The 14,725-nt window shown below is 42.6% G+C and overlaps 1 protein-coding gene across 4 annotated transcripts in view; it reads left to right on the plus strand.

Annotated features, from left to right (window-relative positions):
- FRAS1 (Fraser extracellular matrix complex subunit 1) overlaps nt 1-14,725 on the plus strand; it is a 416,244-nt gene that overhangs the window by 4,486 nt on the left and 397,033 nt on the right. For all 4 annotated transcript variants that reach the window (XM_032334686.1, XM_032334684.1, XM_032334685.1 and 1 more), the window contains exon 2: nt 3,815-3,846. Coding sequence is in view for 3 of the 4 variants with exons in the window: in XM_032334684.1 (XP_032190575.1) it covers nt 3,815-3,846 (32 nt within the window). In the remaining variant the exon portion in view is untranslated. The remainder of the gene's footprint in view (nt 1-3,814; nt 3,847-14,725) is intronic.

The raw sequence follows: 14,725 nt of genomic DNA on the forward strand, positions 1-14,725 counted from the left end.
AAAGATCATTTGATAGACAGTGGGTTTTATTTATGGGTGGATCAGCATATTTGGTTCTACTCTTGGCTGGAGAGTTCCTTCTGTGTAAGATTTAATCTTGAAAAGCCAAGGTGAGTAAAGAGAAGACATTGGCTGGGGAAATAGCCTCTCTCTTCTTCCATTCCACAAGTCTTTATTGAGCGCTTATGTGTGTGGTTATGTCTGGTAGGCGGACCACATACTACCTGCCCTGAAAAAGTCTGCACACCCAGTAACTGTTAATATCAGTAAAGTAGAAGTAGGGGTATGTAAACACGGGTCCTTGGTGGGTTTCCCAATATTGAACACTTGCACTTTGGGCTTTTGTAACTTCCTGCTAGTGAAAATGAAGAAGTGTAGTGTCACAGGCTATTTCCATTTCTGCTCTCCTCTGGGGATTAGATCCTGCATACATTGTTCAGTGACACCAGAGCCATCTGTATTCACGGTTACGGGCTCAAGTGGCAATATCCCTCCATTTCGCTCAGACACAAGTAGTCCTAAGTACCCTCCACCACATGGCTCGGGAGAAGGGAGGAGGTCACCACATGGTGAAGTCGCGGCTGTATGCCGGATCCCAGAGTAGTTCAGAATCACTTGGCCCGTTTTCATTGTAACGGCTCTGTTAACTGATCTGAATCCTGGTTTACAATAATCCGGACATGAGCTGTCCTGTCCATCCAGAAAATGATTCTATTTTAACTCTTCCATGGTGTAGACACCATATGCTGAATTAGAACACAACATGAAGCGTGAACATTTAAATGCTAACTTGTGGCTGTTTGTTCACGATGAGTCATACTTTTGCAATACCACGCTCTCCCAATCCCTTTGTATCTTTGGCCACATGTCCCACTCCAGCTGATGTTTTGCAGCTCTTGGATTTAACTTCTCTAATTGACTCCGTTTACCAGGTATGATTTCTGTAGTGAAGAGTTTCTGGAAGTGAGAACTTGTGCAAATTAGAGTTCACATTTTCTCTGAAAACTTGAGATTTCATCCAAGTATCTCCTAAAGGAGCATGTGAGAATGTGAAAAGGGGCTTTAAATTGGACACTTACTTAGTTTAATGAATAGGAAGTAACCTTTGCCTGTGTGGCCCGCGAGACTGTGGTCAGCCACTAGCAGGGAGAGCTGAGGACCCCGGCTTCCTTCTCCCCGCTGGATGGGACCCCTTCACCCCTGCAAAACTTACTGCGCTTTTTTTCACATTGAGCTGGAATTTAAATTACGCAGTATCTCAGTTGTATTCTGCACCTTAAAACTGGTGAAGTTCTTGGGTTAGAGGCTTCTAGCTTCTGTTGTCTTTTATTTTTCCAATTTTCTCTTGAAGAAGCCCGCTTTCTCTTCCCAGACCCTCCCCCTCTGTCAGAATTCACCTTGAGCTGGAGTTTCCTTGGAAGCGCAATTAAAGGCATCAATCTCGACCTCTCATAGAGCTGTCCGCCTTTAGAAAAAAGCCATGAGTGCGGAGAGGAACTTTGTTTCCACGTTGTGGGAGTGGATCACTTGGAGAAAAGGCCTCTGCTCTAGTGCAGACCCAGAAGCCGCCCCCAGCCCCCCTGCCATGACCTCCTAGCTGCGCGTGCCAGTGGGCCTGGGGCCTGCGCTGCGGCCGGAGAAACCCGCCTGCTTTGGAGGACGGCGGCCGGCGCTGGGGGGAGATGGATGTCCGAGGGCGCTGGGCCTCACGCCGGAATGCTCTGTTTTCTCGAGGGAGGAGAAGCGAGGTTTCGGAAGCCCTGTGAGTGGAGACATTCGTGCAGCTGCCTTCCCGGTAGAGCTGTTCCATTTTAGGAAAGCCCTCAGAAGGCAAAGCTTATTTCTTTTGGAATTGTACATCATAGAGCGACGCAGATTGAGTGCTTTCCTTCTGCTAATGATGGGATCTCTCCGCAGTTGCACGCCGTTTTGACTGGAGCCTCTCGCAGAGGCTCGGCCCAGCCCAGGGTGGTACCACACTCGGTGTTGCTTCCTTGTTATCACGTTCCCGTGGGTTTATAACATCTGTCCCACTCCCTGGGAGGGGTTTTGATGTGGGCAGTTGGATATTTCTTCAATGTAGAAATGGAATTTTGTCAATATATATCAATTGATCTTTATATGACTATTTTATGTATATACATGTGTATCATATATGATTATTATATACATTTATATATACATACATATTTCTCTTATGACATACCATAGACTGGAATACTAAGTATTTCTCAGAGACATGTGTGAATGAAGAGAAATTTTCTCCCAAGGTTTTATCTCGTTATTCTTGTTTGAATGTCAAGGGCACCAAAGTCATTCCAATAAATTTGCTCATAGAGATCTTTGATTCAGATCACAAGTGTAAATAGTCATCTCATTTCTTTGAAGATTGTTCCTGATTCCATTATTGGTGGATGAGGCAGACCGGACCCTTCCCAAGAAGTTATTATTTTTAAGACTTCACGAATGCACGAAGCACCATAGTAAAATGTGTCCTTCCCTTTTTGGACACCAAGTGTGGCCTGTTGTCAGGATGTGTTTCCACTGTGGTGTGTGTATGCTATTCCAATCTGTTTTGTAGGTTCAGTTTCAGAGAGAGTAGCTGCTAGCACACTACCCACATGTTTCTAGGTAAAAACAAAACAAGCCAAAAAAAAAAAAAAACCCACACAAAATACCTGTTGTGCTGTTCAAAGATTGGTTGAAAATGAATTTGTTTTTTAAAATTAAGATTGCAATTTTACATTGTTTTCAGATATAACACTTGAAAAGATTCATTTTATGATTCAGAAAATATAGGCAGTTCCATTCACATTTAATCTTTTCCATTTCTAAGAAATTTCTGTTGTTTTTTATTTGATGCTTACTGAATGGAAAATGTGAAGATGTATCAATTCATAACCAGTCTATTAGAAAGAAATACTGAGTGAAAAGAAGGTGAAAGGGTATTGGAGTTCAAGAGCCCAGGAGAAGAGTTCTTTCCAAGTAACTACAGTCTGCACGTCTCTCTGTTAAATCTAACATCCCTAACGAGGAACATATTGTGTGAAAGGCGAGAAATAGATAATCACCCAGATACCTCAGCGGCTGCCGACTAGGTGAAGAGTTAGGGAAGCCAAAGAAGGAGAAGCAGTCCCTCTGCCAAGCGTCTGTGTAGATGCGGTAGTGGGGTAGACACAACAGTTTCACAGGCTTAGCAACAGTGTTGCAAGGAAGTTTCCGAGAAGGAATGGATGATGTAGGCACGGAGTGCTATGAAGGCAAAGGGGAAAGGACATAAAGCTGTGGGGCTGGAAAATTCATGAAGGAGATGGGATCAAATTTAAGGAACTTGAATAGACCCAGGGTGTCTCCTGCAGGAAAAAAAAAAAAATGAACAAAAGGATGGAGATATGAAAGTCTGACCGCCAGATCCCAAGTTGGCCTCTTGGGTCGGAATGGAGGATTTGTGTAAACAAAGAGTGGCAGAGAAGCCGGGATAAGTAAATCAGAACTAGATGAGGGAGGCTTTGCTGATTTATCACATAGAAAAATACACACTGCACACACAGCATGCCATTATAAATACATTTATTTTAAAATTCAAATAGTAAGTTTTAATGATGCTTTCCCTCGTGCGTGTCCAAGAAGTGTTGTTGTGTTGTATGGGGTTATTTCCCGAAGGGGCAGAATGTTTGAGCTTTTCAGATTTTGGAAAAAGCACAATTTGCAGACTGTGATGTATGTAGATGGAGTTTTAGCCCAAGTCTGCTGGGGCAGTGCCTGCTGGTCTATTTTGCATTCCTTTTAATTCTTGTTTTGTTTTTCCCTACAGGTGCTTGTGTCTATCAGGGTTCCTTGTTGGCGGTAGGTTATCCTTCCTATATTTGCTTTATTTCTTTCGAATGTAAAATGCTGGATTGGGGTTGCTGAGTGAGTGAGGTGACCCTATCATTGTAAAAAAGTGTTTATTTTTCCTCACAGTTTGAGGATTATCCCTCATTTTGGCACAATCATGCTCAGTTACTTAATACCTTTTCCAGAGTGAATTAGTTCCATTTGAATACTCAGGTATTGGAGAAGAAGCTCAAGCACCCAACACAATTTGCATTTCATGGCTGTCCTTTGTGTTCTTTGGATCAGAAAGAAAATGAGATCCCATTCCCCTGTCAGATACGAACTGGGGCACAACTTTGTGTATCTTCCCGTTGCATTTGCTGCTTTCTTTGAGCCCCGCCCAAAGTACAGGCATGGAACGGAGTACGATGTGGAGGATTCCTGACTGTGGCTTTGAATTACGACTTTAAGTTTTTGTAAATAACAAGCAACTTAACATTTTATCTCTGAACTTTTGCCATGTAGGGTAGAGTTGATTTTGAATTTAATGTCCTCATGACTTGGGGGAAAAGCTGATGCAAGTCTCATGTGTTTCTTTTCATTAATAATGTACTGTGGTGCATAGCCGTGTGTTAGAGCCTTATTGAAAAGACGGTCTACACTCCATCAACTCTAACAAATGGTGTGGCAAGTCATTCTTCGCCACTTTTTTATTTTGGTTCTATAAATGCTATACTAAAAACAGGACTGAAAAGGTCGGGGAGGGTTTGGTCATTTACATCACAACCTGCTACTGACGTGTGTGATACTAACAAGTTGTCTTGGGTCATCCCTGTGGCCGTCAGATAGAGGAGAAGTATCTGAACTGTCCAACAGTCTGGATAATTGTAGATGTTCACAGTAATATTCTCGATTCTGAACTTTATGTACTATAGCTCCTGCTCTGGAGATTTATGTTTTTTTTCTCTCATAATTTCCCATTAAAGATTCAGGAGAAGGCATTTTCCTTTACTTTCTCACTCCGTGCCCTTCAAAGCCTACTTTTCCTTGCGTTCCTTCTTTAATACGTTTTCGGAATCATTTAAAAATCAAAGTGTTATAAAATACATCACCAGTTTTCGGGAACTGTAGTAGATGTTAGAGTCAAGTCAGGCTATCCATGTGAACACAAGGAGAATGGCTTACTGTATACAGTGCCTCATAATTCTTAAATATATTTTCATAGCTATTCATCTAGCTGACACAGTAGATGAGGGAAATAAGCAGACCATGTATTATTTTATACTCTCCCCCTTTTAATGAAGAACTGAGGATGAGAGAGATTTTAAGGGATTTGCTAAAGGTAAAACCACCATTAAGGGATCGACCAGAACAAGCCAACCTGTGTTCCTTCCATTGTTCCCCCGTATCTGAAGGACAGTGGCCAGCCAGCCTGTTTTCCGTATTTGATGTTGCTCTGCGCTGTTGTGCGTCTGAACACGAAAGCATCAAGGGCTCGGAGAGGGCAATGGCGTCCGGTTCAAGGAGAGACTGTGTGGTCAGTTTGCACTTAATCGGTGACCTTGCTGTCCTCGGTTCCTGCCCTGGCTCCTCCGGGGACTGTGGCTGCTCCGGGCTTGTGGGGCTTGTAGGCTGTGCGATAGTGCCCCAGGGCACTCCTCTTGCCCACCAGTTGACTTCTTTGCTTACCAAGACTCAGCCGTGTGTGTTCCCAAACCTCCTTGAATTGCAGAATTACTATTGTAATTACTATTGTAATTCTGCAATTCGGTCCGAAAGACAATACATTGATTACAAGAAGAAAGCTTATTGAGTAACAGCTGTGGAATTCTAGGCACTGGGAATGCACCAGTAACAAACAGACAAAATCCTTGCCCTCATGAAGCGTGAATTCTAATGAGTAAAATAGAGAGAATGTGAGGCGAGCGTTAGGGAGGAAAACGGTGGGGGGCGGGGAGATAGGGACGCCGCCTAGAGGAGGGGAGTGGCTCCTGCTAATGGGGCCATAGGGTCGGCCTCCCCGAGAAGGTGACATTTGAGCAAAGACCTAAAAGGGGCCATTCTCCGTGCTAGTCAGCCTGGATGTCCAGGGAAATAGAATTCCACAGAAGGGAAGAGCCACGGTAAAGCCCGAAGCGGAGCTTGCCTGGCCATTTGAAGAGGTTCCCGGAGGTCAGTCAGCGGCTGCGGTCAAGATCCCGGGCAGGACGAGGTCAGAGAGGTGGGCAGGAGCCCTGTCTGCACTTGAGCTTGTCCTCTCCGGAAGGTGTTTCGCCCCTGGAGGAGCTGCTGCAGAGGGACGACAAAATCTGACTTATAGTTTAATTAAACTGCCGAAATGTGAATGTGAAAAGAAGTAATGTTCTTGTTTCTAAGGAAACTATGGCGAATACTTTAAAAAGACTCCGCAGAGGTGAGTCACTAAAAATTTGCTGTCAAATTAAGTGTAAGGGAAACAACTATAAAAGATTGGGGAAAACACAGACATCCAGGGAGATTCTGCAATTGGATTTATTTGCAATCGTTTTTTTCCCATTTTAAGGGTTTTCAAACTGAAATCGTAGATGATGCATTGTGGACGTAATTAATTGTGTGTGTCATTAATTGCTGTTCTCTCTGCATCTGATCTGGTCTTGGAGAAGGGCATCGAATGAAATTGAATGAATGTATGTTTTTGTATTTTGAATTAAAATAGAGAATTTAAGAACATTTAGACACTATTCTGGAATTTTCTGATGACACAACCCTTTAGGTGAGAGGGTTTCTGTGGGGTAAGAGGCTTCATGGGGGGCGGGGTGGGGGCTTGGCTCTGAGGGTGGTGGTGGGATGTCCCTGTTCTGATCCCAAATTCTACCCACACACAGTTCAGAGCTGGAAGTGACTTCTGGGTTCACGTAGTCCAAATTCTCCGGATCCTAGGTGAGAAAGCTGGGGCAAGGGATGCGAAGTTCTTGAATTTAATCCATTTCTCAGGCGAGTGAGCAGAAGCAGAGAGTGGGTCCGTTTGGGACCCACTTCACCCGGAAGAATTCCATAAAATCGATGTAGCTTATGAGGACGTGGATCTGGGTCCCGGCAGCTTGCCCCTCACTCTCAGCCCGTCTTGTGAGGATTCTCCCCGTGATGCTTCTCCGGTCTCATCCCTTGCTGCCGGCGGGGAGGGGGGGGGGAAGCGGTGGCTGTCAGGTGCGGTGGAACATTCGTGATGCTTGCCACCGGCAGACCGCGTTTGGATCCTTCCTCCTCCGCTGCCGACCGGCTTTGTGACCTAGAGCCAGTTCCATGAACTTAGACGTCCTGTGTGAGAGGGGGGTAAATAAAACTTCTCCTGAGGGGTTTTTGTAGAGCAAAGCAGATAATGTTGGGGGGACACCCAGGTGCCAGGCCTGCCATGGGCTTTTCCACCACCACAAAATCTCTTTACCAACCAAGAAGAACAACAAGAGGAAGGGAGCCATTATTAAGCACCTACTGTGTCGACAGTCCCAGGAAGTAGGTGTTGTCTTTACAGATAAGGAAACTGAGGCTCTTGTCACTTGTCCAGAAATGATACAGGTGGTCAGTGCGAGAGGGGAGAGCGTTCAAACCCGGTTCTCTCAGCCGAGCCGGTCTGCCTGTTGTCTCTGAGCACAACTGGCCTATTTCACCGTCACCTCTACACGCCTGCCCCCTCCGTGCCGCACCTGCCATGCAGCTGTCTCTGCCAGTCTCGGTCCTGACCTCCTGCAAAGCCAGCTGTCCCTAGCTGACCCCTGCCCGTGTAGCTAAGGCTCTCCTACCCTGGTGTGTACTAGATCTATCGCATGATCCAGGAAATATTTGGAGGCGGTCGTTCCATCTTAAAAATCTGTATATGCTGTATTTTGCACACACGCACGCACACGCACACACACATGCACATGCACACACCCAACAAAGTGTTGTGTCCCAGCTTTGACAGCTGTGTGGACTTGTGATTTGGTCTCCGAAGCCCTGTGTAGCCATCTCTCAGTTTTGTCCTGATTCCGCGGTCTCTCTCTTCTCTTTAACACTCTCTTTCTTACTTTCCTCTTTTTTTCCCATTCCTCAGGCCAAAAATTAACAGAAGGGAGTCAGAATACCCAGGAGGGTCCTATAGCTTGAGAGACACTGAAAAATCTAGTTTGGGTTCTGTTTCTTAGCCCACAGTACCCTTATACCTCTGCACTCTCAGGACTTTCTCTAAAGTCAGCCCTGGTGAAAGAGCATGACCATGTCAAATCAAGAGTCTGTAAGGAGGAAACAACCTAGTTCACACGTCTGACTGTGACAGGGGCCTTGAGTGTGAGGAGAAAAATAAATTTTTCATTTCAATATTTTCACTATATTGAATAAAAATAATTTAACTTTCTTTTGGTGTCACCACAAGTAAATAATTCTCCTTTATTAGGTTTTTCCCTAGAGGTAGATCGCTGGACTCTTAACCTCAGTTTTTACATCTGTAGAATGGAGATGAACTATTTACTTCCCAAGGTGGTCATAAAAGCGAGAGGAGATCACATGAAGCACTTAGCTCTGTGCTTGTGACCTACAACATGCGGTGAAGGTTAACTGCTGTTACCGTTGCCATAAACGTTTGTGATTGGAAGAGTTGCACAAAGCTATTCCTCTTCCGCAGATCAAAAATGTTAAGTGTTGACATTTTCCAACTTAGAATGCTTTTGCTCACAAATGCTGACAAAGTAAATTATGAGACCCTAAATTTTAACACATTTGAAAGAAAGAAAATAAATTCAGGGATCATTAAAAATGTGGAGTGTTTGCTTCACTACTATATCATATGGCACGGTAGAAAGATCTAGGCTTTGGAGTTTGAATCCTGATACTGCCACATACCTGCTGTGTGGCCTCAAGTATTATATTTTATATAGCTGAGTCTAATTTCATCTTCTATATAATGAGGATTATAATTCTCATAGGGTTGATGGGGGGATTAACTGAGAGCGTGCTTGCGAAAGAACCCAGACCTGCAGTTGGCAAGAAACTAGCACTCATATCATCTAGGTGACAAAAAATGTCAGAGTGGAAACGACTGAGTGATAGAGTCTAGTTGTCTTGGTTGTGTCCTGGCTCTGTAATTACTAGCTATGTGGCATGGGGTAAGTGACTTGAATGAAATGAGCTTTCAGTTTCTAAATTTAAAAACGAGAGCGTGAGGTCCTCTCCGACATTCCTTAGCTGAGTGCCGTCCAGTGGAAGTTTCTGTGCTGCGGGAAATGTTCCGCAGATACACTATCCAATATGGCAGCCATGAACCACATGTGGTTAAGGAGTACTTCAAGTGTGGCTGGTGGCACTGGGGGACTAAACTTAAATTTTTTCTTAATGCAAATTAATTAAAAAAATAAAAATATAAATAGCCTCATATGGCTTGTGACTACTGTATTCTACCATGCAGCTCTAGGGCTTTCAAATTCTCAATATCCTGTAGTACGTAAGTTTGAATTACAGTCTTGTGCGTCCGTCTCACTCCAGGTGAAGCTTCCCTAGAGTGTTGTTAGCAGTTGTGAAGAATGTCACAAGGAATTTGTTACAGTGATGGAGGTTGTTCTTTGTTTATTTAATTTGAACAGTTTTAAGGTCATCTTAGTGACAATACTACTTTCCTCGTTTTGCTGGATATGCTTTCTTGAAAGGAAAGGGGAGTTACAGCTGAGCCCTTGCTTGCCATCTGTCTTACGTATTCCATTAAAAATCTGTTTTCATGCTATTTGTTATGCTCCACAAATAAGTGAAGCCATATGATAATTGACTCTCTCTGCTTGACTTATTTCACTCAGCATCATCTCTTCCAGTCCCGTCCATGTTGGTACAGAAGTTGGGTATTCATCCTTTCTGATGGAGGCATAATACTCCATAGTGTATATGGACCACATCTTCCTTATCCATTCGTCCGTTGAAGGGCATCTTGGTTCTTTCCATAGTTTGGCGACTGTGGCCATTGCTGCTATGAACATTGGGGTACAGATGGCCCTTCTTTTCACAACATCTGTATCTTTGGGGTAAATACCCAGGAGTGAAATTGCAGGGTCATAGGGAAGTTCTATTTTTAATTTCTTGAGGAATCTCCATACTGTTCTCCAAAGAGGCTGCACCAACTTGCATTCCCACCAACAGTGTAAGAGGGTTCCCCTTTCTCCACATCCCCTCCAACACATGTTGTTTCCTGTTTTGTTAATTTTGGCCATTCTAACTGGTGTAAGGTGATATCTCAATGTGGTTTTAATTTGAATCTCCCTGAGGGCTAGTGATGATGCACATTTTTTCATGTGTCTGATAGCCATTTGTATGTCTTGATTGGAGAAGTGTCTGTTCATATCTTCTGCCCATTTTTTGATATGTTTGCCTGTTTCGTGTGTGTTGAGTTTGAGGAGTTCATTATAGATCCTGGATATCAACCTTTTGTCTGTACTGTCATTTGCAAATACCTTCTCCCATTCCGTGGGTTGCTTTTTGTTTTTTTGACTGTTTCCTTTGCTGTGCAGAAGCTTTTCAGCTTTGTTGAAATATAATTGACAAATGAAAAATGTATGTATTTCAGATGTACTATTTAATGATAGGATATATGTATATATTGTGAAAAAAATCACCACAATCACACTATTAACTTACCTATCACCTCACTTAGTTACCATTTTCTTTCTTTCTTGGTGGTGGCAAGAACACGTACTATCTACTACCTTCCTAGCATGAGCACTGGGTGTGATATGTAAGTGATGAATCACTAAATTCTATACCTGAAGCCAGTATTACACAATAGGTTCACTAATTGGAGTTTAAATAAAAACTTGAAGCGAAAAAATATATAGATATATATAGAAAGACATATATCTATGTATCTATCCTTCTGGCAAACTTCAAATATGCAATACAGTATTATCCGCTATAGTCATATTGTTGTAAACATTAGATCTCCAGAATTTGTTCTTTTTGCTTAACTTGCACAATTGCCCCAGCCCCTTGGTGCTACCTTTCTGCCCTCTGCTCTCTGAGTGTGACTAGTTTGGATTCAGTATATAAATGAGGTTGTGCGGTACTTGTCTTTCTGCATCTGACTCACTTCGCTCAGCGTAATGTTCTCCAGACCCACCCAGGGTGTTGCAAATGGCAGGATTTCCTACCGACTTAAGGCGAAATAGTGTTTTTTGGGATATACACGCCACCTTTTCTTTATTGGTTCACCGGTTGATGGCTGTGTAGGTTGTTTTATATGTTGGCTGTTATGAACGATGCTGAAATGAACATAGGAGTAAAGATATCTCTTCAAGATCCTGATTTCATTTCCTTGGCTATATATGTAGAAACAGGATTGCGGGATCATCAGGTAGTTCTTTTTATTAAAGTTATTATTATTCATAAGGTAGTTCTATTTTAAATTTTTTGAGGAAGCTCCATACTGATTGTATCAATTTATATTCTCACCAACGGTGCCACAAGGGGTCCCTTTTTCCCACATTCTTGTCAACACTTGTTATCTTGTCTTTTTGATAATAGCTGTCTTCACAGATATGAGATAGTATCTCATTGAGGTTTTTGACTTGTGTCCAGTAAAATTTTCACGAAATATTTTTGGAGTTTTGTCAAAGTTGGATACACTAGGAGCGTTACCCGCTGTTTACACTAGGGCAGAGAAACATCAAGAACTTTGGGTCTGATCTGTAGGCCTTGTTTATTAAGGCTACGAAGGATAAAGGAAGACAATTCAAGCTCTTCACTGCTAGTCGCTCTTTAATGCTGGTGTGCTCTAACGTCACTTTCTTTTCTTTGTGACTGTAATGCAAGACACAGAGCCCTACAGACATGAACGTGCCTCAGACTTTCACTTGGGCTGGTATTTACCAACATGCTCAAGAGACTTTGTGGAGAAGAGAAAGGAAGAAAATTTGGAAGCTTCTCCTATTAAGTGCTCAAAGTCCCCCTAAACGTGTAGTGACTCTTGGCCAGTGGCTACTATTAAACATTCTGCACTTTGTAGCCATCGGGGGAATGCTTGGCCTCTGGTGGATCCACTCAGAAGGGAAGCAATAAAAGCAGCCATTCCTTAATTTCCCTTAAGAGTACTATTGGGTATTGTAGGATACTGTTGTTTTTTATTATAGCTTAACAAGACAAACCACAAGAATTCAACATTTTTAAGTGCCTCTGGTCCATCTTCATTTATTTTTAAATACTAAATAATAGGTTTTTAAGTAGGAAAGCTAGTCTTATTAAAATGTACTTCTTCTGGGATAAAAAACTTGATGTTTTTTGCAGAAAAGTGGTAGCACATCATCACTGTGCTGGGAGCAGCAATGAATTTCCTTTAACTAGAGATATTCAAGTCAAGACAGGGCAGTCAGCACCAGAAATAAGTGTTGGCTCTGTCTGGATGACTTCCAGTTTGGGGTCTTACTTGTATGGATTGAAGGTGGGAGCTGTGCATTTCTGTTTAAGGAGGCTGTTAGGGTGAGAAAACCTCCTGACCCCAGGGCCCAAGTGAGGGCTTTCTCCCTATACATTTCTTTAGGAAAAGGAGAGATTTTGAACCCTTGGGTGCTAGGTGGTGAGCCTTGGACTCTCAGTGTCTCAGATGATTCTTTTGCCTTGATGGGTTTTTATAAACTGTCCATTGTAATCAGATATGCTAGTTTCCTATCTGGGAATTTCTATCTTCCTAAAATATTGTGTGAGAGGAATAATATAAGAGGCTTTGTACTTTTATTGATGAATAATCCATATGCATTTTCAGTCTTATTCACATTCTTGTGGTAGGAACAGATGTTTTAAATTAACAAACACATTTCTTAAGCTTTGTTTTGAATATAGAAGATGCAGCTGAGCTTAGAAGCCATATTAATTTGTTCAAACTATGCTAGATGTGATCATATATCTCAATTTTCTGGACAGAGCGCACACTTGCCGCACTTTTTTTTTTTAAGTTTTTATCATTTTTGCTCTAAATTACCTTATAACCTAATACCTCATTTTGATTTTCTTTCTCCATTTGTTTATAACTACGAAATATATACGTATACATGTTTATTTAATACAGAACATTTATGTGTGCACATGTACATGTCTCCTAGGAAAGGGCTGTCACTCATTTGTGACACCTTATGGTATTATCTTGTCATCGTTTACTTACTTTTTAAAACCCTCTGCTTACTAAGGAAAAAGAATACATATAAATATCAAATGACAATCATGAGTTAAGCCAGCTTATTTTTTTGGTATTTGAATGGCAAATGTCTAAAGAAAAGTTGGCTTTAAAAATTTCATATGGATGGCATTTTGCTTCTGGGAGAGGAAGGGACACTTAAATAGAAAAGCGGCACAAGATAATTTTGTAAAAATCTGAGCAGTTTTATGTAAAATAAGTGCACCGCCTCTGGTATGCCAGCAAAGTTCTTTTTTAGCAATGATTTCTTAGGCTCCCAGAGTTTATAAACTAAATGAAAGGGAGGAGGAAAGGGAAAAGCTTTCACAGTAAGAAAGTCCATTGTTATGCCCAGGAGACCCTTGAGTTGGGGCCATGACCTGTGAGTTCTTTCCTGACAGCTCCCAAGATTAGTTATTTATTAAATTTATGTCATTCCTTTCTTCCAAAGGGAAATTGAATGGTGGGGGAGGGGTTGGGAGAGGAGGGTGTCTACCCTGAGAGCAGATTCTGTAGTTCCTTATACCTCACTTTCCTGAAATGACTCTGTAAGCGCAAGCAAGAGAAAATTATTAACAGAAATAGGTACTTACTCTTTGGTTCTCTGACTATACTGAATTTCCCTGTCATCCAGAAGGAAGTCGGTCTAAGAGATGAGGGAACAGAAACAGAAGGATCCCTAACCTGAAATTAGTGGCAGGAAGAAACTCTTCCTCTCTTAACTGCATCGGTAGATGTACTAGGAGTGATCCCACTGGGTTCCAGATCTTTCCATGGCTGGAAGACACACGTTCTGCCCCCAGGTCATGTAGTAGCGGATGCTAGGTTGCTGGCTTCCTAGCCCCTTTTCTCTTTTTCCCTATTGACAAAAATCCCAATTTTTTCCCAGTCGCCACCCCGTCCCCACAAGACTAGTGTAAATCCTGGGTGTAAGCGACTTAGGAAATATACAGTCCCCGGCCAGGATTGGTTTTGGAGTGAGTTCATGGCCTAATTGTAGCCAACGAGATCTGCATGGAAGTCTGCTAAGCTTCTGGTGCTTGAAAGAACCTCACAGAGAGCTCCTCTCTCCCCTCAAGTTCTCAACTAGTTGAGAAATGAACAAATAATAAATATAGACATAAAAACATCACCTTTTTATTGTTTAATCAGTGAGGCTGAGGTGGCGGATGTGACTTTGATTTTTCTGGACCAAATGGGCTCACGGATTCTGAACCCCCGGATTCCAGCAGGCTTACGCCTTCACAGGCAGATTTTATTGAAGCAGCTTTCCCACGTAGGAAGGCTGCTCAGGTAAGAATGACTGTTGGGAGAAACAGAGGAAAACGTATATGCTTTTGGCTGAAAGGTTGGCTCCCTAGAAGAAGAAGAGAGCCAAAACCAAGTTAAGCACGCACGCTTACTCTTTTAAATGGACCGGTTAGAGGGGAGCCTGGGTGGCTCTGTAGGTTAAGCAACTGCCTTCGGCTTAAGTCGTGATCCTGGAGTCCTGGGATCGAGTCCCACATCGAGCTCCCTCTCGTTTTCTCTCTCTCTCTCTCTCTAAAATAAATAAAATCTTTTAAAAAAATTACCAGTTAGAGAAATCATGCCACCTTCCCAAGGATAAGAAAGCACTAGAGTTGTATGTTGCAATCCCTTCACAAGAAGGAAGCCTCAGGAGAAAGAATCCTCCAGTAGTGGGAGATTTTAAAACTAGTCTTTGGCACTTGGCAGGTGACGGTGCAGAGCCCGGAGGTGCGGCCGCCACTCGTC

This window comes from Mustela erminea, chromosome 2 (genome assembly GCF_009829155.1).
Source record: "Mustela erminea isolate mMusErm1 chromosome 2, mMusErm1.Pri, whole genome shotgun sequence".
Taxonomy (NCBI): domain Eukaryota; kingdom Metazoa; phylum Chordata; class Mammalia; order Carnivora; family Mustelidae; genus Mustela; species Mustela erminea.